Source organism: Melanerpes formicivorus, unplaced genomic scaffold (assembly GCF_026170545.1).
Source record: "Melanerpes formicivorus ecotype bairdi unplaced genomic scaffold, bMelFor1.0.p_v2 SCAF_17, whole genome shotgun sequence".
Taxonomy (NCBI): domain Eukaryota; kingdom Metazoa; phylum Chordata; class Aves; order Piciformes; family Picidae; genus Melanerpes; species Melanerpes formicivorus.
The window spans coordinates 4,516,543-4,540,767 of record NW_027142369.1 but is presented as its reverse complement, the minus strand read 5'-3'; the positions used below and the strand labels follow the sequence as shown (position 1 = coordinate 4,540,767).

General features: G+C 39.1%; 1 protein-coding gene across 1 annotated transcript in view; it reads left to right on the top strand.

Annotated features, from left to right (window-relative positions):
• KCNK10 (potassium two pore domain channel subfamily K member 10) overlaps positions 1–24,225 on the top strand; it is a 52,058-nt gene that overhangs the window by 10,317 nt on the left and 17,516 nt on the right. Inside the window, exons 2-4 of the mRNA XM_068148724.1 lie at positions 10,811–11,139; positions 17,873–17,990; positions 20,424–20,584. Coding sequence (XP_068004825.1) covers positions 10,811–11,139; positions 17,873–17,990; positions 20,424–20,584 — 608 coding nt within the window. The remainder of the gene's footprint in view (positions 1–10,810; positions 11,140–17,872; positions 17,991–20,423; positions 20,585–24,225) is intronic.

Here is a 24,225-nt window from a genome sequence, read left to right as displayed (position 1 = left end):
AAGAAATACTGACTTAATGCTAGGGGAACGAGTTTTATCAGTGATCTGTTGAGTTTAATCTTATTTCAGAAAGGTAAAGGTAAGAATTTATCTTGGGTTTCTCTGTACTCAGTTTCTCTATAAATAGCTTCATAAACTGGATGATAGTACTGCTGCCAGTGAATGTGTTGGAACAAACATAGTCACCAGTCTTGAAGCAGGAGTGCTCCTTATTTGGGACTTGCTCTTGTCAATCATTTTTAATCTCCCCTCAGTTCTTCCTGCTTCTCACTGTAATGCTCTTCTACTCTGTTTTCCATTTTCTTATACATGATTTTCATTGATGAGTCCTGCCACATTGTGAGCATGTTCTTGGCTCTTTGCTCTCGGCTCAAGTGTCAGAGGCAACAGGGAGGGTAGCTGAGTGCTGAGTGCTGAAAAGAGGAACTGAGCAGGGAGTTACAGGTATGCTGCCTCCCACATTGCCAGAGTGGTTGGAGAGAAGTGAGGGACAAGAGCAGATGTATGGATTTGGAGGAGGGCACGGTGGAAAATAAGTCAAGAGAGAAAGCAAACCAAGGGAAACAAAATTTGAACTGCCCTACAGCAGTGTACAATCTCACTCCAGCACAAGACAAATCTCCCTCAAGTAATCATCTGGACTTGGCAGCTCTGTAAGTAGTGCTACAAATGGTGTCAGTAGCAGTGCATCTTCATGTTAATGCCAATAAGCGTTAGCTAGGAATCCCCCAGGACTGCTGTCCTAGAGCCAAACCAGGAAGAAAAAAAAACAACAAAGATGCTTTCAGCTGTTCCTGGAGTTCATGTCCTGCCTTAGCACATCCATTCTTTCAACCAGCAAGCTGTCACGTATGCCTTAGAAAAGTGCAATGTCTGGGAGAGGGAAGAGGGAGGGGCAAGTATCCCAGCATCCCATGACTGTGACTTTTGCAGGTTGTTTCTTTTTAATGTCAGTGGCTTAAATCTGCTTGATCCCTGCACAAACCAGCTTTGGGCTTCCTATTGTTTCCCTGCCATTTGCATAGCCTCAGGAGACAGGAGCGCTAAGGCTGTATTTGCCAGAGGGTAATTCTTGGGCAGCCAATTTTAGGTTCATGGGCAGGCACTGACAGCAGAGAAGCTGCTTCAGAATCTGAAAGTTCTTGTAAATAATCCGCAAGAGCAGCTTGAACATGGGTAACATTTTCCCTTTACAATCAGCAAAAGAAAGGAGTCTGATTTATGGCTGTCTATTAATCTTGTAACAAACAGACCAGTGTTTTGTTACGTATAGTGGAAAAGAGAAAGTCATGGTACCTGCTTGATGCACGTAGGACAAAGACCGTGTTGTAAACTTTTAGAATTACTCCTGAATTTGATTAATTTGCTAAAATCTCTGCAGCAGTGTTTACATGAGACAAACTGTGAACACAGACAGCATTGTTTTTCCTCAGTGTCACAGGGATTTATCTATTATTTGTGAAATGCTTTGAGATATTTAGATAATGATGAAATATCATAATAGACTGGCAGAACTAATGCAAAGCGGAATGTTGAGATGTGTTTGAGTATCTTACACAGAAAGGGAGGGAAAAGATATCAAGAGCATTTTCCCACTGTGAGTCAGGACTAGAATGTCAAGATTAATGATTGATTTTTAAAAAAACCCACCTTTTTATACACTTGGCATTTTACCACTTTGTTTACAGATTCTGAATGATGATTACAAGTGTGCAACATTAGGCTGTTTGTTACCCTTCACTGACAGCTTTTCTTCTTGAGTCCATAGAGGTATGCAGGACCCAGACTGAAATCACTAACCTAAAGGTTTCTGGTAGATATTTTATGCCCTGTTCTTAGGTATTTCCAATTAAGGTGATTTCAGTATCTTGATGGTTGTTGCTATGCTTAGTTATCCTTGTAGCTAGAATGTTTTCCTAATATGTAATCCCCTACTTCCCTGGTATATATTAATCAGTTATTTCTTGCCCTACGCTTAATGGCTCTTCTTGCCCTATCCTTAAGGGATCTAGGGAAGAATTCATCACTGTCTTCAATTAGTAGCTTATTTTCCCTTGTGAGACTGCAGTCCACATTTTTACACTTATCCCAAACAACATTTTCATTTATATTAAGATAATAATTTGTAAAGTTGCAGTGAAAATTAAGTGGAATATTGAAAATATGACTACGTTGATAATAATTCTGTGTCATGGACAAATGATGTTTGAATGTGTGATGGGGCTTAATTTACTCTAGTTCAAACCAAGATAAGAGATCAGTCAAAACTGATTGAAGGAAGAGATTGATATTTCCAGTATTTGTTAAATACAGGTCCAGTGTTTGCTTTCTGTAGTTTGCTAACTCATTCTCTCATTCTATATTTGTATGCTCTTAATGCTCAGTTTCAATGAACCATGTAAGTCTTTAGTCACCCTGCAATATTTTGATGGTAAGTGGAGAAAGATGCTGAATAAAGCAGCCTTTTCCATTCCATTCAGATTTTGCTTCCATTTTCTATTAGTCTGAAGAGTGAAAAGCGTACCTTCATCTTTGCTGGTTTCTAACTGTCACATGAAAGACTGTGCAGAAGCCAGAAATGGACATAAAGTTAAAGAAATAAAGTACAGATGCCCAAAATAGGAGTGGCTCTTTTTCTGTAAGTCTTACAACACACAAGTTTGTGAGTAGGAGAGTGGATTTCTACTCCAGCCTTCTTGTTTGTTGTGTGATCTTAGGCAAGTACATTTTTAAATTTATTTTTTGTCTAGGCTACACTTACACAGTTGTATTTAGTGAGAGTTGAGTGCTGCTCTCTGAGCTGGGGTAGCCTAAGGAAACTGTGAACTTGAAATGATCTGAAACAGCACTGTTTAGAACCAAGTATGTCCTGCTTAAGAACAGAAGCTCAGCACTATACTAATGAAAGTTAGATCAGTCTGCAAGAAGGAGCCTAAAAGTACTTTTGAATTCCTCACATGAAAGAGCAAGGAAAAATAGTGTTGTTTGGCATCAGATTTTCCCAGAATGAATGTAAAAACAAAGACAGATCGTACTGCCATTTTCAATATAGTCAGTGCAGCTGCACTCCTGTCGTAAACATTGCTGATGCTGTGGCCCCTGTTCTGAAGAGTTTATTCTCTAGAAAATAAATAATAAGCAACTATTAACAAGGACATATGTAAAAATTGATTTAGGATTGGCTTTGTTGGCATAGTAAGATTTTCTGGGTTTTATATGGTTAAGAGCATTGAGATTTTATTTCTGCAGATGTAAAATTTTTCTAAGCAGCCATTGTGGTTTTTTCCTTTCCCTTCTTTGAAACTCCTTGTGAGATGCATGCTTGAACTGCCATTCTTCTGTGCTTTAAAGTATTTAGAATTAGAAATGGCAGTACCTGCAGAAATACAGTAAGTATAAAAATGATACCCAGACCCTCCTCTCTTTCTTACTATACTTTCTTGACTGAAATAGAATTTTTCTTGTACATACTTCTCTATTTCTTTTGAGAGAGTAGGTTAAGAATTGCTGGACTGCAATGACAGAATACCAGAGAGGTTTTAATGGCCTGACAAAATGCTTTGAAAACAAAGAAAAAGAACACGCCATAGCTCAGGGCAATGGTAATTGCACAGATCTTTTAATCTTTTACACACTTGTTCAACTAAGCACAAGTAGATTAATAAATAATCCAACCAAGCAAGTCTACCCAGAATCCAGCCATTTAACATCAGCAAGCAGACTGTGATTTTCTTACACTTTAAAAAATTGTCAGTCAGATATCTCACATTGTGTTGCTGCTTTCCCTTTGCTGGTAAGGAGTGCAGGCACTTCCTGCCAGCATGAAATATTTAATGAATTTGACATTTAGCTTTAGATGAGAATGTATGCTGCTAACATCCATTTTATTAAGTGAGTCCAGAAAATGAGTGAAATAAAATGCTTATGTGTGTGCGTGGGGAGGAAAAATGAGAATGAAAGATGATAAAAAGTGAATCAATCAAATCCACTCTACAAGACAAATTAATGTTTTTGTTGTATATTGACCCAACTCCAAAGGAGAGTGACACAAAGGCATTATTGTTGGAAGGCTGCTTCCTCTCTCTGTAGGTAAATCATGTTCTTCATCATAGTTTAAGTGCTGATATGCATTGTTATTCTTAGGGCATGATTGTAATGGACTGATGACTTTTTCATCAAAATCTGTACAGGCCTTGTGACTTGTAAGACTCAGAGGAAAAACAGTGCTGAACAATGCAGTCTGACTTGTGACCTCAACTTTATTGCTCCTAGGCAAACTGTGATGGGCTGACCTTGGCTGGCTGCCAGATGCCCACCCAACTGCTCTTGCACTCCTTGCGATGCCCTGGTAGTATGTAGGGTAGAAACTGGAGGAGATTCCCACAAGATTTATCCTTTGGAAGAAACTGCTATCAAATAGGAGTGACAGTGTCCATAGTGGAAAGCAAGATTAATTCTGGTGTCTTATTGCATAGCTAAGTTTCTTATCTGCCACTACAGAAGCTCTTCAGGAACAGAGAAGAAGCTTAAGTTCCCCTTGGCTTTTCTGATCTCCAGTATACCAGCATCACCACTCTGTGAAGGCGTTCATATCTGGGAAGCTTGTTCTACAAGAAGGAGAGCCCTTAACTTGGACCACATTGATTTCTTAATCTTTGCCATGTTCCAATTTAGACTATTTAAGGGTTTTTTTTGTTTTTGCCTAAACAATAATTTTCTAATGAAGAAGAATGAAAGACACATTAAAATAATGGGGATGCTTTTTTTGTTTGCTTGTAACAACTGTGTTCCAAATCAATTAAGCAGTTGTGGTATTCCAAGAGCTATTAATTAGTATGTTACAATTATAACTGATGAAGCAAAATTATGTAGATTTTTTGGGGTGAAACTTACTGAGAATCATAATTTTGAACATTAGCTGTGAATATATGACAAAAGGTACAAAGATTGCAGGAGGCTTTTTATATAACATTTTCTTCAAAGCTGCTGCCAGGGCTGGCAAAGCAATGGTTAGACACAATTCCTTCTGGTACATATTACTGGCATTTCTCTCCCCACTGACAGAGAGAACACAATATATGAACATTTGCTCTGTTTCATTATCATTTTCCTATAATAGGAAACAGTGATTTTATTGCTCATACCTTTTTGTAACCTAGCATGCCTTTTTGTAACCCTTCTCCCCATCTCACTCTGGGAAAGGAGCAACTGGGGGCAACCAGTGCTATGTTCTTTCTAACAGTATTATCAATCTTTCTGTTTAATATGTCTTTACCTCAAAAGAATAGTGAAGAGGTGATTGGGAACAGTCAGCATGGCTTTGCCAAGGGCAAATCCTGCCTGACCAACCTGGTTGCCTTCTATGAGCAGGTGACAAAATTAATAGATGAGGGGCGAGCAACTGATGTCATTTACCTGGACCTGAGCAAAGCCTTCGACACTGTCCCGCACCACATCCTGGTCTCCAAACTGGTGACACATGGGTTTGATTGGTGGACCACTAGATGGATAAGGAACTGGCTTGATGGCCGCACCCAGAGAGTGGCTGTCAATGGCTCCATGTCCCAGTGGAGGCCAGTGACAAGTGGAGTCCCTCAGGGATCAGTCCTGGGACCTGTCTTATTCAACATCTTTGTGGGGGACATGGACAGTGGCATTGAGTGCACCCTCAGCAAGTTTGCTGATGACACCAAGCTGTGTGGTGCAGCAGACACGCTGGAGGGAAGGGAGGCTATCCAGAGGGACCTTGACAGGCTGGAGAGGTGGGCACAGGCCAACCTCATGAAGTTCAATAAGAGCAAGTGCAGGGTCCTGCATCTGGGTCGAGGCAATCCCAGGCACAAATACAGGCTAGGCAGTGACTGGCTGGAGGATAGCCCTGAGGAGAGAGACTTGGGGGTGCTGGTGGACAAAAAGCTCAACATGAGCTCTCAGTGTGCACTTGCAGCCCGCAAAGCCAATCAGATCCTGGGCTGCATCAGGAGAAGTGTGGCTAGCAGGTCGAGGGAGGTGATCCTCCCCCTCTACTCAGCCCTGGTGAGACCCCACCTGGAGTACTGTGTCCAGTTCTGGAGCCCCTATTACAAGAGGGATGTGGAGGTGCTGGAACGTGTCCAGAGAAGGGCCACGAGGATGATCAGAGGGCTGGAGCACCTCTCCTATGAGGACAGACTGAAGGAGTTGGGGCTGTACAGTCTGCAGAAGAGAAGGCTCCGAGGTGACCTAATTGTCGCCTTCCAGTATCTGAAGGGGGCCTACAGGAAGGCAGGGGAAGGACTTCTCAGGATCTCAGGTAGTGATAGGACTAGGGGGAATGGAATGAAGCTGGAGGTGGGGAGATTCAGGCTGGATGTGAGGAGGAGGTTCTTCACCATGAGAGTGGTGAAACCCTGGAATGGGTTGTCCAGGGAGGTGGTCGAGGCCCCGTCCCTGGGGGTGTTTAAGAGCAGGCTGGATGAGGCTCTGTCCAGCCTGATCTAGTGTGGGGTGTCCCTGCCCATGGCAGGGGGGTTGGAACTAGATGATCCTTGTGGTCCCTTCCAACCCTGAATGAAACTATGAAACTATGAAACTACCTGTCTCTCTTTCAATACATTGTTGAATGCTTAGCCACTGCTGACTGCATTTGCAGCAAACTGCTGAGATGTTGCTGAAGTCAGCATCACGAATACTGCATTAAAGAATCCACTTTAGGGAAAACAATGTTACATTGAACCAGTGGGGTACTGCTGCAGTTGAAAACTATATTTTCAGAGACACTCTCTATGTTTTCCAAACAAGCAATATGTCAAGCTTTGCTGTCATGAACAGTAAATAATAGTAATGCTTCTCACTTCAATGGCAGTTTGCAGCAAAATGGTATACAAACAGTAGGGTGAAATTCCCCTTGTGTGGCTGGCTCTCAGTGACTTTCAGTACTCAAGTCATGTAGTTGAACACTTTGGGGATATGCAGAAGGACCAAGGCAAAACTGGTGCAAAACATGTCAGCAATGAGAGCAGTTTTCTCAGTCCATGGCTGTATGGATCCTGGGGTCCCCAGGTAGCACGGCTTATTATTATGGTGCCTCAACCTAGAAGGACAGACAGGAATACTAGTGTTCTGCCCCATATGTAATCGTAGCCTGCAGGCAGGATTTTGTGTCCCATTTCTTGATCACAGCTGAAATGTCACCTGTTAATTAGTCCACATCACGCAAGTATGCTGCGCAAACACAGAGGCACCACAATCATTGTCTACTGGGATTTTTGCTTTAAAAGGCATGTTTTCTAAACCACTGTCATATTTTTGAATGTGCTTAGTGTGTAACAATCCAGCATTCATTGTGTTGTCTAAATTGATCGTCTCTACAAAACCTGTTAAAATAACAGAGAGAAATAAGAATAGGAATGGTGGGGGGCCTGGAATAACAAGCAAAGCAAATGGTGGAAATGATTAGTCATGTCTTCATAATGCACATTTTTAATTACTTAGTGATTTTTTGGTTATTCATGCACAGAAACTTCCATGTTTCAATAGTTCTGTCATGCATATGGCATCCACCTGCTTCCCTTCAAGCATGAACCTGCATGCATTTTCTATTTGTGACACATTCATGAGAGATTCATATAGCTGGTAACTTTATACACTGATTGCCTCTGTTCTTCCTCTAACATATCTCTTGTCCTTGCTCTCACTTCCAGGCACAGCCCTGCCATCTTAACCCAAGCAGTTATTAGCTGAAATCACTTTGGGGAGTCTGTGGGAAGGTTTTAAGGTTGAAAACTAGATACCCATATCCCCTAGAAACTTCCAATTGGACATGAGCCAGAGGCTTGGAATGCAAGATCCTAAGTTATCCACTGGTGGGCTGCCCGTTTTCTTGCCTTTTCACTGTTCAGTCAGGAAGCTTTTTGATACTATCTTCAGAGTGTGTCCATTTCAGACATGTTCAAGCCTTGGTACTCCATATATCTGTTTTGCAACTTTGTATACTTGACAAAGTCTCATATTTCTAAGCTACTTGGAGAGGGAATATAGGCTTATTAAGCAGTGAATCAGGAAGGATGTGAAAGTGCTGATAACCCAATGTATGATTGTCCTCATTGTGTAAACTGTAGGAAGGATGAACTACTCATGAATTTTCTTAGTGAAACTGGACTGCAAAATAAGATTACTTTATAATTTGAACTAAATTCCTAGTTTCAAAACAAAGATAAAGAAGATTCCATGGAAAATTTTGAGTTCCTGAAATGAAGAAAACATAATTTGCTTCCTTAAACAAAACCTCTTCTCATATTATGAGCATTTTGGGGCAAACTTAGTGGTATTTAGCTTCAGATGCACATCAAAGAACCTTTTTACTTGAGCTGAAAGTACTTTGTTATATTCCTTGGATGGACCCACAAATATGGGAGAAGAAATGTCCACTATAATTTTTGATCAACTCATGTATTAAACCTAAAGGCAGCTGTTTGATTTATGAATGTGTAAGTACATATGACCTCAATCTAAGTCTGTGCTGAATCGTGTGAAAGCAACACACAAAGTGTACTGTATTATGCTCTCATTAAAACACGCATACATTTCTGTTTGCTCATGTAACACAGGAACATGGAAGAAAATAAAGTACTAAATAAGACACTCCATTAAACTTGACTTACATTTTCTCACAGATAAAAAATTGTGACCGCACTACAAAAGAGTTGGGTATGTTGTTTGAAAAAATCCCCAAATGTATTATTTAGTTTAAACCAATTGAGAAACTCTCAAAAACCTATTTTCTTTAGTATCTTCTATGTTTGTTGGCATATTACTCAGGATAGTTGTCAGGATGTAGGTCAGTGGCAAAGCCACGCTTTATATTTTGATAGTCAAAAGCCAGCCGAACATCTCTGCATTTTGGTTCTTATTTGAAGCTGTCCTTCTGAGGCACCTATGCTTTGAACTTCTCTGTCTGTAGATTTTCCCTTTGAACATTCATGTTAGAAAAGTAAGCACTCTTATCTTTTTCTGGTTGTTGAAACCATGCTCAAAATCCAGTGATAGCACTTTTATGAGAGCACAGGTTCATGAAGAAAGAATTCCAATTAGTTACGTGCTCAAGTCACTAACCTCATTTTCTTCTTGTAAAGAGTGAGATAGCTGCTAGACAGAGTATTTACACTGGTTTTCCAAGTTCTTACAAGTTATGTGAAATATATGTGGAACTAAGAGAAAGTATCCTTTCAGGTCTGATGCCACTCAGTCCTGTCTGATAAGTGTTGGGAACCATAATGATGTTTTGATGGTCTTGTACCAAACAGCTGTGCCACAGAGTGATGGAAAACTCAGATATACACAAAAGAGATCAGCCACAGAGGCTTTTCATCTGTTCTTGGATATTTTCTAATCTATTTAGTATTTGGAGACTCCTAGTTAGAAATGAGAAGAAATATTAACTGTAAGGTTAGAACAACTAAAATTTCAGTGGTTTATTGGTTAGCAAGTAGGTGGGAAGCTCTGTCATCACTGCAGCACTTCAGAGACATAGCCCTTCTAGAAAACCATGACTGTAGTGAACAGTTGAGTTCCTAAATTATTCAGTATCATAAAATGGTTTCTATTGGGAAAGACTCAAAGCCTACTTCAGATTCAAGGTGTAATCACTTCGTATGTTCAAATTGTATAGAATTGGTTTGCAGTATCACTCTGATCTGATGCAAAACAGCAATGACACTTTGGGAATAGCTTCAGAGAATGCAGCTAAAGTGACTGTATTTTAACTGTAATCTGATTTAGGTCTGATATGAAATAAATCTATCCGGTTTCAAAGAAATTACAGGCTAATGACAGCTTCACCACAGTAAGATTACAGCAGGGATTTAGTTTTAAATGAAATCAGCATCTTTAAATCTTGTATGTGCTACCATTATACCAGTGGATGCTGAGGAACCCAGACTCATCCTGCCATTATTAACACTGGTAGGAGAGAGTGGTGAAGTATGATGCTGATGAGATACTGAAGTATTTGGAGGTGAGCCAGTTTTGATTTGGATGCCTTGGTAGCTTGACACAGTGACTGGGCTAACAAGTTTGGCTGCAAGGCATGACTTACAAGCGCTGATATACTGCTAAGGTCACGTGGATTATATGGTGTCTCGGTCCCAAGCTGGGAGGTCCATCACTGTACTTGGCATGTGAGTGACTTTGACCTCACATATCCAGTATGCTTTGACTGAAGAGCAATTTACGCTAAACTTTGTGAAGCTTGTAGGCTTTAAGAGCATTTGCAGAAGTGATGTTTTTGTGAATCTATGTAAATAATATGGTCTTGCTTATGTTGATGTGCCAAACAGTGTTGTGGTTTGCAAAGCATTTTCTGTTCCTGTCAGTACCAGGCCAGGTAGTGACACTGATCATTAATAGTTCAATTTCCTAGCACTATTAATACTAATACAATTATTATTGTGATTTAAGGACATAAATCACTGGCAGTGTCCCAAACAAACACAACCTTGTATAATTTATACACCTTTATATACCTTATATAATTTATAATTTTCATGCTCTTTTTGAATAAATGGTTTCTGTATCTTTCTGGTTTTTTTTTGCATATGCAGCTGGCCTGTCCAGTTCTAGAGATAACGGGTGAAACAAACCTTTGAGACAGCTTGTGTATGGCTGGACAAAATGCACATAGAGCCTTTCAAATGAGAAGAATTGCATCTATGTGAATAACATGGTTTCTGTAATAGTGTTGAAAATAGTATTTAGGAAAGTTTTATATGGAGATTGAGGTAAAGCCCTCTGATTTGATCTGGAATAAGATTTTTTTTACTTTGTATTTCAGTGGCTGTTCCCTCACCAGTGCCAGCTTGTGAACCTGAGCCTAAAACTAACGGGCACTACCCAACTCCACGACTCTCTGTTTCATCCCGAGCCACTGTTATTGCGACCATGGAAGCACCTTCTCAAGGCCTGCAAACAGTCATGAAGTGGAAGACAGTGGTGGCCATCTTTGTTGTGGTGGTAGTTTACCTGGTGACAGGAGGACTTGTCTTCCGTGCTCTGGAGCAGCCCTTTGAAAGCAAGCAGAAGAACACAATTGCACTAGAGAAGGCTGACTTTCTTCGGGAGCATGTTTGTGTAACCCAGCTAGAGTTGGAGACGCTGATTCAGGTAGGCCACATGAAGAAGACTACTTCTTGGAAGTTAGGATAAACAAATAGGTGGTTCATTGATCAGCTGAGATGGTGGGGGAAATGTTTTTTTTTACCAGAGCCCTCTCAATGGGTAGTATAAAGAGCAGGCTCTTACCCAGTAATTTCAAGGTGTGGGAAACAGAAAGTGTGTCTCCAGAACATTGTAAATAGAAATTATATGTATTCACTTAGATTAATAACAATTATGCAAAGAAAATCAAACTTTAATGTCTGAAGAAGTTTTTGTGAGTGATGATGTATTTGCATGGCATTTGGCCATCATCTCTGTAAATTTTCAAATTACTTTAAGTTCTTAATTCTTCCAAAATTAAACACAGCAACCAAGGAGGCCATGAGAAAATGATAGGTGGCAATATTGAAATAAATATTCAGCCAAGAATTCTTAACTTGTTAATATATGAATGTACAGGTTTACTGTTGCAAATTTTAGGTAAGTGAATGATGATGAGGTGTACAATGAAAAACAGATGACAACTGGCATGTAAGATTTATAGAATTTTTAGTCTGGTCTAATATGCAAAGCTGTAGGATCAGTGTTGAAGAAAATAAATATCCTGTATGTAGGCATAAGTGAAAAATGGAATAACATGCAAGAAAGGCCTACCAAGGATAGAGTTATTTTTCATTGGCTGAAAAGGAAAGTATTATGGATCTTATGAGACTTCAGTGGAGTATCTTCTAGGATCTTATGTAGCAACGTATCAGCCTGGAGTAAACAGAGATAAGAAATCATAGAACAGTAAGATTGATTTAAAGTTACCTAAGGAATATTACAAAGCTGAGTTTCAGCCTCACATTTCAGATCTGAATTTGTGTATGAGCCTTCCAAGAGTACCCTGTGTTTCCCTCTGGCATGCTGCACAAGCACTCTGTTGTGATTTCAGACCAAAAGGACCCTGAATCTCTGAATTCTTGTGTCCATCAATCCAACTGTGTTATAGAATGCTTTCTGTAACTGAATCAAATTTATAAGCTTAGTATTTCTTTTAAGAAGCTATTCTAGTAGTTCATTACTGTGATGTAGGAATCATTATTCTGCTTTTCAGTTTAAACTTATTCAGTGTCTTTGATAGATATCCCATTGCTTAATTGATTTCTGTCACTTGCCCACTTGTATAGACAGCAATTCTGTTCTCCTTCTCCTAAACAAACAAAAAAATATTTCTGTTTCTTTGCAGATAGATGTGGGCTGTCCTTGCTTGTGCTCTGTGTTCAAGAATGCAGGTCAGTTCTGAGTCAGAAGCTGTGTATATGTACCTTTGGTTAGCCTGGTACTGTAGCTGAGAAGCCAAACCTACTTCAGCAGGAAGTGGTATTGTGCTGATGTGACTATACAGCTTTTGGATCAGGGCTGGCTTGGATCATGTCCTTCACCTCTCTTCAAAAGACAGGTGAACATTCTTGGTTGTCAAGGTTAATTCTGCTTGGGGATATTGGTTCACATTTGTTTCTCATGGCAGTGTTGCAAGAGATCTGCATTTCCCTTAAGTCTAATGTGTCCTGACTATTACAGGATTTTAAAAAAATACTAAAAGCAAGAAGTTTCTATTCACCTGATGGGAATGTCACTATTAAAACAAATGTTTTCTTTTTAAGCAGAAAGCAGAACAGGTAATAGATGTAACAATCAAAACACCTCAACAGGATGGTAGAATCTTGCATACCAACTGTGGTACAAAGTTTTCTAAATAGCCCCTATTCTTTAGCCTAAGCTATGTACCAGTTTTAATTCTTTATTTTACACAAGATTTTCCTTCTTTCACCTCAAAAGTCATGACACTAAAAAAAAGTCCTCAAAACAAACAGGCATACTGTGTCATTAGAAGGCAGATAGTTTGAACAAAATTTGTGGTCTCCTGAGATTTCAATATGCCTTCAGGCATTGCACTGGATAACTGGAAATCATTTTGCAAACGTAAATTACATGGCTTTAGCATCTTTGCATGTGAATGTCGTAGGGCCAAGTGATGTGAAATATTGAAACAGATTTGCCAATAAAGAAATTTGTATTATTCTGTATGTCTGGGGGTGAAACTGGCTCCAGGGATCAGGGTGTGCTGATAGAGAAAATTCTGATTGCAACTGACTTGTACAGAATAATAGTGAACTACTGCTTGAATATAATGTCAGGGGGTTAATCTTGTGCTTTCATGTTTTATGTCAATGATCTGAAAAATGATATCTCCCTGGCTGGCACAATACCTTTCTGCATTGTACCAAATGCTGCATTTGCCTTTACAGCTGTGATTTCCAAATGATGTGGCAACAACCTCCATGGGTCCTACCTGCTGTGTTCTGTGCTGTCAACACTTGACTACCACTAAGGGAGTTATTTATAATTAGTGTTATTTGGCTACCTGAAGTCAATTAATATTATTTGACTGTCTGAATGCCTTTGGATGTACACAGATCATACTCTCCAGAGTGATGGTGTCAATTCAACTCTGTGCTTTGAGGAATATGGAAAAATTACAAAAAGAGAGACCTTAGAATGGGCTTTTACCTTCTGCTGTGGAGATGGCTCCAGAACAATATTTTAGGGAGAAGAGCAGAGGAGTATCATGGTTTTTACAAGACTAATGATGGAAAAATGTAACTCTTTACCTAAATGTCCATCATTCAAAGGGTTCTCCTTTGAAAAACTTGTAAGGAAGATGCCAATGCAAGCACAACAATCAAATCACTGTAAGTGTAGATAAGCTCACTGTCTGGCTGATTGTCACCAAAAGACCTTTATGGGAAAGGCAGAATATTTAAGGGATGGGCTTTCAAAGGTTGCTACTTTTGATTATACCTGAATAAAAATTGCTGGCCTTAGTCTTTTGAAATTGCTGTTGCAGAAAAGAGAATAAGTGAGAATTTGTAAGGATCCCTTAATGAAGGGATGGTGAGAATAATTAGAGAGGTAGGAAGTATAGAGAAATTAGTCTTTAAAAGCTGCTTTCTAAGAGAAGCATCTCAGAAATGATAATAGAGAAACATCAGAATGTGAAAGGCAATTGAAACAACTTTTTGTATGCTTGATAGGAATCTGCTTGGAAAAGAATTGTAGAGGGAGATAATCATTATTGGATTAGCATGATCTTTGGAGAGGAATGAATGAAACTATAAAAAGATTACAGGAATTTTCTTTTCTTACCAAATTCTTACCTCTGGTTACACATAGGGTACATCCTTCCAGTGGTTCAGCATTCAAGAAGGGTAGTATGCGTGTCCTTGGAAAATATTTGTATCCTTCACACTTTGGATCTTGCTGGAGAAATTGAAGTAACATGAACAAGTGAACCAGATAAAAACATTTCTTTGCAGAGAAATCAGAAACAGTCTGTTTGGTTCTTGTCTCCTCATCAGCTGCACGGGATCCCAGCTATCTTGCTGCCTAAGGGCATAACTCTAGACTTTTTCTGGACATAATTTAATCAAGGCACCAAATACAATAGTACATGTACTCAATCACACATCAAGCAGGAGCAGATATGTATCTAGTTTTTAAAAAAACAAAAAAAATGAGTACTTGGATTTACTTTGGTAGTTTTGTCATCTCCCTCACTCCAATCTGCCTGCTGGCTTTAGGACATTACTTGAAGAGCAAGAAAGACAATTTCAGCCCTTTGAGATATTCCAAGTTATTGCCTTCCCTGGATGCAGGGCATTTCAGAAGATACATTACCATATCTTAATCATTATTTTTTAAAGAATGTTTTGTGAATTTGTTTAAAAAAAAAAAAAAGGGGAAATTGTTGTGCACTGTGCATGTAACTCCTCTTGAGAAAGAAGGAGGCATCAGGGAAGGCGTGTGAAACAGTTATGGATACTTTGATGACCTGTTAGTTTTGATGATACTTCAACTATAAAAATACCTAAACCTACTAGTTTAAAATGTCTAAAATGTGGAAGGTTTTTAACAGAGCTATTAGAACTCTGGAAATTGGTTCTTTTCCTACTCCAGGATAACTTGAGGATATAGGTCTTCAGGTTATGATGCAAAGCCTATCTGAAGTTTCACAGATGGCTCTGTGTGAATTGGAATTCTTGGCAGTGATAGTGTCCTTGTTTGAGTTTTGTGTCAGTCTTCATCTAGCATGACACTTCTGTGTAGGTGGAATTGTGGTGGTGGTATTCAGGCATCCTTTACTCACTGCGTGATCTGAAATTGTGTATGTAAGTTCTGCTAACTGCAGGACTGTTCTCTTCTTTCTGCTCCCTTTCTGTCCTCTGTCTCTGTATGCAAAATACTGTCTATTAAGAGGTAGTATTAGGATAGTTGGATATTTATAAATGTATGATGTCAGTCAAGCTTTAAAGAAAAATTAATTTGTTCTGGAAGAGAAGCGAGGTTGAGAAACTCGAAGCTATCTAAGGCAATGGGACACTCCTTCACTTCAAGGGTTAGTGCTTGGCTCTAATAGACTTGCTAAACTGTGTAAACTCAAATGCGATTAAGGTGGTGTAATTAGCTCACTGATATTCACACACTCAAGGGGAATGCAAGAAGCATTTCTTGGCAGAAGTAACATGCAGGGTAGCTGACAGTGTGTCATGGCCTATTTAAACAGGCAACCTGTTTGTTACGCTGATTTATGCTCTTCTAGGTAAACAAACAAATGATCTCTGCTTTCACACCACCTGCAATATGCCAGAAACTGGTACAGGAACCTTTCCAAAGACCTGGTCCTAAACACTTCCTTTCTGTATATCCCTGTTTCTTGAAGTAAGGACAGGTGCTGAGGAACCCTGGCTTTCTGCTCACATGAAATGCAACCAGTCCAGTCTGGAGCTTGCTCATGTTGTAATTTCACAATCAGCTTAGCCTGGCATGTAGCAACTCTAGTGTTAAAAATGGCTGTCCTGTGCTATCTCTTTAGATATACTTGGCCTCTGTTCCTGCCCATGCAGCTCTTCTCCTACTCCTTTACCTTTTTTGTGGGGCAATGTGATGAATAACTAAAAATTGGGGAGCAGATTAGCTGTAACTATCCCAAGGAAAACAAATTGGTAGAGGAATATTTGTGACAATATAGTCAAAAAATGAGTGGGCAAAAGTGCAAAGTAGAAGGAGAAGAAAAGAAAAATGTTGTAAATGAGCTACCAGAGGTAAGAGGTGAATGAGGAGAAAAATATTTCATGAAAGCTACACATAGCAGAAGTGAAATGGATGTAATTTAAAATCTGTGCTAAAAGTACAAGAGAATATGATATTATAGAGAAGATTAGGCAAGAAATAATAGACATGAAAAGATGACAAGTGGAACAATGGTAAATTAAAAAAATCACAGTGACAATTCATAGATTATAAGTCAGAGAGAAAAGAGAATTGATTAAAAAAATTAAATAAGTGAAAAGAAATTTTGTTTTTGTGGTGTGAATTCTGTGTTGAAGAAAGTCAAAAAAGATGATGTAAGAGGCATCACTTTGCTTTTCATCTCAGCAGTAGGTTCACTGAAATAATCAAGGCTAAAGGCTGGTGACAATATTTAGGAGGAAATAGAGTGAAAGAGAAGGAGAAAATCTGGTAGTAGTGTGAGTATCATGACAGCAACATGAAGTGAGGTTGGAACAAAACAGGATAAAGGCAAAGAGCTGAAAATGATGAGGCAGGAAGAGAGAAACTTGGTTCCTTTGCATTGGTTTTATGGAAATTAATCTCATTTGGAACACTGGGCTGGAGAGGTATACTTAGAAAGGCAGTCATTTTAGCTGCTGTTCCAGAGTGAGGTCTCAGTTCCTTCGCAAAAGGCAATAGATTGCGTTCAGATCTACAAGCAACTAGAGAGCATGTACCAAAAGGCATCTAAAAAGTCAACTTAGAGCAATTCATCTGAATGTGACAGATTAAGATGAGAGATTTCTTTCTGTGCTTTGGAAGCTGTTGTATTTACTTCTGTCTTCCTTTGGACTGTGAAGCTGCAAGGAAAGACATATGTGTACATCCCCATCATACAATATGGTGCATTTTTAGAACTTCCCAAGCAAACATTCAGCAAACTCTTATGTCTGCCTGGTTTGAGTCAGTATTGTGTGAGACATAGGACACTGTCCTGGAAGACGTATAGCTTCTGGATTTAGTTCATACATGTACTTAGCTGTGAGTCTCTGTACCATGCTATATTTGTAGAGATGCAGTCATGTCCAGTGTAGCAACTGGGAAGTCCTAGCTGATCACAAAGTTGTTTTGTGATGTTTCCACAGCTATCCTGTTTGTTAATTTCAAATGGGAAACATATATATTCTATTTTTTCTTTAGTTAGCAGAAAATATAAATAAGAATCAATTATTTAATGTCTGGGAATTAAAATCCTTGAGTGATTAATTACAGCTGACTGCACAAACATTATTTGTATTTAGCACCCTTTTTGCTGCTTCTAACATCAGCTATTACCACTGGGGAATTTTTCCTTTAGTACTTCTTGCTACAAGACTGATAGTTATGGATCTCTTTGTGATGTCAGTCCTCTTCTTAATTGCTTTGTATCTTTGGTCATTTGTCTATGCATTATGTCTTTCTTGCACCTTAATAGCTATTTAGTTCAGTTTCATATTCAGCTCCATGTATAGTGAATGCTACTATACTTTGAGCAGGTATTAAAAAGTTTAAGCTATTCCCATGGTCCTAGAAAATTACCTTTGGAGGTATATATAGTCTTACCATATCCATGCATAAGGCTGATTTGTTGTCTCTTTCTTTGCAGCATGCTATTGATGCTGATAATGCAGGAGTCAGTCCCATAGGAAATTCCTCTAACAACAGCAGTCATTGGGATCTTGGAAGTGCCTTTTTTTTTGCTGGAACAGTCATCACAACAATAGGTATGGTCATTGCTGAGACCTGGATAATGAAATAAAGTGGCTGTACTCTATTTCTCTCAGTTTTCAGGAGGCATGCCTGTGGTATGTGTCAAGTGTATTGAACCTCTGAGTACTTAGCAGAAGGTATTTACACAGTTAGGGTAAAATAGCAATGCTGAATTGAAAACAAGTAGCACTGATCTAGCTAAGGCATTATTACTCTCTTGTGATGTAGGTGCATATAATCTTAATATTTCACTAAAAAGATCAAGATCCCAATGAAATAACTAATTTAAGGTTGTTGGAAATTTGGATTTTAATCTTCTAGGTGAATTTACCCATAATGGTAACTTTCTTCCTAAGTGCACCAATGCACTTAATTCCTCAGTGAATTAATTTTGGCTTATGCTTTGAAGTTTGATATAAGTAATTCTCTTTGCAACTGGAAATGTATTCACATCCTCTTTAAAATCCTTCCTACTCTCAGACTAAGAATTGGAAGGAATTCCATGAATTGCGTGTAGTGTAAAAAACCCAACATTTTTTTCCATTCTAGAATTTGTGGCCTTGAAGTAGTAACACATTTCTCTGTGTTAGATGAAGGGCATAAAGAACTGATCCATTTGCCACTCATTTTAGTAAGTCCATAATTTAGGCCCTTACTGTCTATCTCCCCTATATATTGGGTCCAGTGTATTTTCTCTTGATCTCTGAATGCTGGCAATAGTTATTCTAAAGCTTTTGTCCTCTCCTCTCATGAAGATTGTCCAAGCAGCTGAGGTTTCAGAAGATGGTCTGAAGATAAAGTGTGATAAACTAATGATAAAGTTAATCTGCTGATAATTATACAGTGCTTTTATAACTTTAAGCTTGAATTCAGTGCTGGCATGGTTAGAGGTCATGAGACTGGGTTACTTGGAAACCACTGGCAAATAGTTGCTTTTTATTTGCATTGCCCCTGAATATTCTTCTGATTTAAAAATTAGATAAAGTGATGCTCATACTGGTGGATGTGTAGACAAAAAATCTGGCAATCACATAACCCTTCATTAAAGTATGACTATCTGACTGAATTTTCCAAGCTTTTAATGCAGGTAGTATAACAATAACAACAAAACAACCTGATTGTGGCAGTTACAAGAAGTGCTGTGGTGATCATCTCAAACAGTGGAGCCTGTGTCTTTGGCTCTACGTTGTCTTTGTTGTCAGAGTAAGGATGACTGCATAGAGCATAGTCCTGCTGTATTCCTTGTATGCTGAACTACATTTCCATTTATTGTTAGTGGTAGCATAAAACCAGTGGGTAGGGAGAAAGAAAACATTTCTGAATTAAATGTAAGAAACCCTTCCGTTAATATTTGTTTACTCAATAGACCAAAGTGACAAGCTTTTAAATTATTCATTAAAATAAATGCCACTATGTAGGCATAGTTTATGTAGGCATATTCAATGACATCTGCTATTTAAATAGCTTATTGAAAAGAGCTTGGAGTTTTGCCCATATTTGCTTTAAAGTCTCCATGAATGAGATCTTTGTAGGCTGCATGAAGTCTACATGTTGTGGCCAGGCATGAAAATGATTTTAGTTTATCCACCTGTTAGGATTCCTCTTAGGCAGACACTTAGCATACTGTGTGGTCAATCTCAGTCCACTGGCCTATGGAGCCTGGATTTCATGGACTTTTAGGAGAAATCTGAGATCACTCATGCCGTTATGAAAAGGACTGTGGGTCCACACTAACTATGTGTAGTCAACATGCAAATCTCCATAACATTTCAATAAAGATACTTCATCTTAAATTAAAGGGTACAAATATTAATCAACACAATTTTTATATTTTTTTTTCTTTAACATTAACATTTTAACAGAAATACCATGGCTACTGAAGTCACAATGTTCTGTGCAGATTCCTGTGGTTAAATTCACATGGATTGTGCATGAAGGGAAGAAGTGCCTGAACAAACTATAGTGACTGTACATATTTTACTGCATAGAATGGGGGCAGAGGAGCCTTCCTACCAATCTCAGATATTCCCAATATTTTATTTGGAGTTACATGACTGGGAATTGAAACCAAACATGCCCAAACATGCTTGGGCCAAACCAAGCCTTTTCACTCAGAATATGCAGCTGTCTTGGTCAGAAACTCTCATCTTTTCAACAGCCCCAGGTTACCCTAGGAAAGGATGGATGGCAGGCATGTATGCACCTTTATTACAACATTAGTAATGATTTTTAAATATAAATGGAATAGGAACTTCAAAGGGAAGTCTTACAAACTTCCTTGTTAAAAATTATTAAAACTCCCTCATGAAATACAACTGTTAGGCTCTTTACTATCAAACTGAAAGATGAACTGAATACAGTTCAAGGACAGATTTGCTTAGTGTGGGTACAGTTAGGAGGATGCAATGCAACATGTCTGAAAGTCTGACAATTGTTTTTCTCCTCAGGGTATGGAAACATGGCCCCAAGCACTGTTGGAGGCAAAGTTTTCTGCATCTTGTATGCCATCTTTGGTATTCCACTGTTTGGCTTCTTGCTGGCTGGGATTGGAGACCAACTGGGAACCATCTTTGGGAAGAGTATTGCAAGGGTGGAGAAAGTTTTCAGAGTAAGTTCACTGTCAGTTTTTTGCTTGTGTTGTATAACTTGCTTTTAATTCTGTTGCTGTTACCTGCAGTCCTTTTCACATGTTTGGCATCATGAAATATTTACATGTCTAGATGAGATGATACTTAATGTTCCTAGGGGCTTCTGTAGTCTGTGGAGGGAAATAGGCTTCTTTAGATGGTGATACAGTCATTATAAATCAGGATCTGGATTTCCCTCTTAAGGCTGTCTCTGGGGAATGTATTTCCTAATCTAGGTTCTTTACAAGGACTCATTGTAAAAGCTTTCAAAATACCTTGGGCTGCTTTGGACATGTACATCAGTTCACTGAAAACAGAGAGAGGGTAATGTACTTCTGGAGGAACAGGGATGCAGAACAGGTCTTGACCACATTACTAATAAAGATCCTAAGATTTAGAAAGAGGGGTTTCTGGAATGAACGTGAACTTGTGAAGAGAGATGTCTAAGTGATGTGCTTTGACTGCAAGAGGACGGGTCCACTGGAGTTGATCTGCAGCTGCAAAAACTGGCATAAAGATGCTGACTGGAATCATCTTCCCGGTATTTACCTGCTTATCATGAATATACCCTATGCTAGATTTCTGCATAGACTTTCTCCTATGTAATTTCCCTTTCTTTTGCAATTACCCTCTAGTTCTGAGGGCTTGCAAATGCTGTTTTGTGAACTTGCTGGTGGTTCACTTCAGGGAATCTCTCTTTGAAGCAGAACTTCTAGAAGTGACCCATGTGATGTTGCCCTGTTGAGCAGTTTTTCTGGGGATGGAGTGGACAAGGAGCTGTCCAAGCTGGTTAGTTTAATAGGCATCTATTTCTAAAACATTCCCACAGATGAAAGCAAATTACTTGTAGCTGTTTTTGAAAGGAAGTAATTGATTATTAAACTGTAGTATAAGCAATTTCCTTTCTGATTGAATTTGTGTGATGTGTCCCGGACCAGTCATAAGAGTATCTCTCATGCTAGATATGGAAAAAGGTGCCTAGTGATTATGGGTGAGTGAGCATGTATGTGCCTGACTGGAGAATGCTCGGAAGTGGCTAACATTTTCATGAAATAAAAATAAGGTGCTAAGTCTACTCACACAGGCCTTGTAGCTGAGTCTCTTAAGATGGCATTCACTATCTGCCTATATTATTTGCCTTTTTGTGGGTTCCCAGTGACAATTCAGGACAGTCCGGCTTGTACGCTTGGGAAAGGAATAAGAAGAAACTTTGCATGTGTCCTGGACATTACAACATACCAAGTTTCCATGTGCATATACCTCAACACTCTGCTTCTGTCTGTCTCCAGTTACCTCTGTCCCATTCACCCTTTAGGATGTTGCACAGATTGTATTGGAGCAGCCAAGAGTTCCTGAAAGCCTAGTAACTTTATCTTCATCTATGCAGGTGGATAGGGCTTGAAGGCAACTTGACCTTGCAATGTGGTTAAGATAATTCTGAAGCTAGGTAAAAGGCAGTATGCATACCCTAGCACGTGAGAAGGAGAGGGTTTTGCTGTCAGCACAGCAATCTTTTCACCCAATGCAAGTGAGGTAGCTCACTTGCTCCACCCAACAGCATAACCATGAGCGTGATCCCACAACACACAATGGACAGCTTGCCCCTGGCATCCTCCAGCATAGCTGGAAAGATGAAAGAAGAACTCCTCCAAGAGGAGTTGTGCTAGTGAACTTCTGCTGCTTCTGATGTGACCTGTGCTGAGCTCCACCAAACTTACATTAATTAGCAGCACAAATTAGAGCCTAAGAATGGTACACTTAGCTATTGCAGTGATCAGCCCACACACAGAGTAGCAATTTTAAGAACAATTTGAACTCCAAAAAGGGGCAAAGAGATCTGCTTTTATCAGATACACACTACCCCCACTGTATTGACAGAATATGTCAGCAGAGGAGTTGGACACATGCCACTGCTCATCTTGCCATCCAAAATGTTGCCATTATTTTAATGTGTAGATAACCAGAAAAACAGCTGTTCAATTGTGACTAGGTAGGGCTGGAAGTATTTAATTGCAAAATAATGCTTCATTAAAACTGAAACTTTTCGTGTTTTCATTTTAAGGAAAGGAGGCACTGGCACTGGTATCTCAAACACCACACACCGGCTAGTCTGTGCCATCTGTCCTACTGAACTGATTGTGTTTGATACAAATAAATAAATATTAACCATGTTAAAGACATAAACAAAGGTACCCCATGGATGCCCTACCTATTCAGCTACTGATATTTCCTATATATCCCATCTTCAACAATCTGGGGAAGATCCTGGCCACTAGTCTGTTCTCACATGGATACAAGTGTGATTTGCCAGAATCTGTACAGGATCACTGTGTGCACTGTCCATAAGCATCCAGTATCTGGGTTCAGGGATGAATCAGTTCTCCCAGCCTGACTGAGAAAACCATGTACACGTTCAAAATGTAATAAAAATGTTAATAATTCTTATAAAAGTAATATTGTTATCTTACATGTGTGAGGGATCTCATGAACGACCTGAAACTGTTTCTATAATAAACAGCAGAACAATCCCCATTCTTTTGGCTTCCTCTGTACACACAGAGGCTTCAAGCATCTAAAGATAGCAAGAAAAGCACTCCATAGGCAGAGTGCACTGTTACAGAACACAACAGCTGTCATTAACATGAGTTAAATATAGGCTAAATTCAGGCACTCTTTTTTTCAAACCTTGTAACAAGTGTTTAGGTTCTCACTGGGAATATATGGGATGAGCATAAACTGACAGATCTTCCCTCTTCTTGCAGTTCAGTACAGATTCAGGCATTCAGCCTAGGCATAACATGCTTGTGAGAGTATTCCAGGATTTTATGGCTTCTAGGATGAAGTCACTGCAAACAGTTCTGGGACTTGGTTACTTCTTTCACTCCTCTGCCATACAGCATGACTACAGGATGAGTCTAGCAACAGAGCTGGTAGGGTGAGTTGCAATATAGAGATGTGAGTGAGCAGTCAGAGACATGGATAATGACAAGGATGCACCACTGAAGCTTATATCTCAAGAAAATACACTACTCTGCACAGAAACACAACACCCCTGTAAACAACTCATGCTTCACTGAACCAGGGACTTGTCAGAACAGACACATCTGCTACATGCCTGTCAGGTTTTCAGCTTAGAGAACTTGTTTGCTTATTGTTCTCTTGAGAAATGGTTTGCTCTAGATTAAGAGACTTGTGTTATGAAAATTATATATACTTTTTCTTTTTTTCTTTTTCTTTTTCTGAAAGTCAATAATAGGCATCACCTTAATCTTGAAACAGTCCTAGGAAAAGTAGTTTTTAGTTGGGCTGAGCTGGTAGAAACTGACCGCCAAAGATTTAGCTTTCCTAAACTTTGGTGTTTGTCTTTCTGAATATAGAACAACTACAATAGCTACTCTTTCACTTAGATATTCAACTTCTTTTTTATTACTGTACAAGTCACAGGAATTGTCTTTACAAATCCTTATCTGAAAAGGTAAGATCCTGGGAAAACAAATTCTGAGAAAAAAACTTTGTACAAGAGAGGAAGAACAGTTAAAAACACAGTCTCGTTTCTTTGTCTCCCCTCTGTCCATCCATTTGCTTTATTATCTCTACCTTCGCTCTCTCTTCTCCTCTTCTT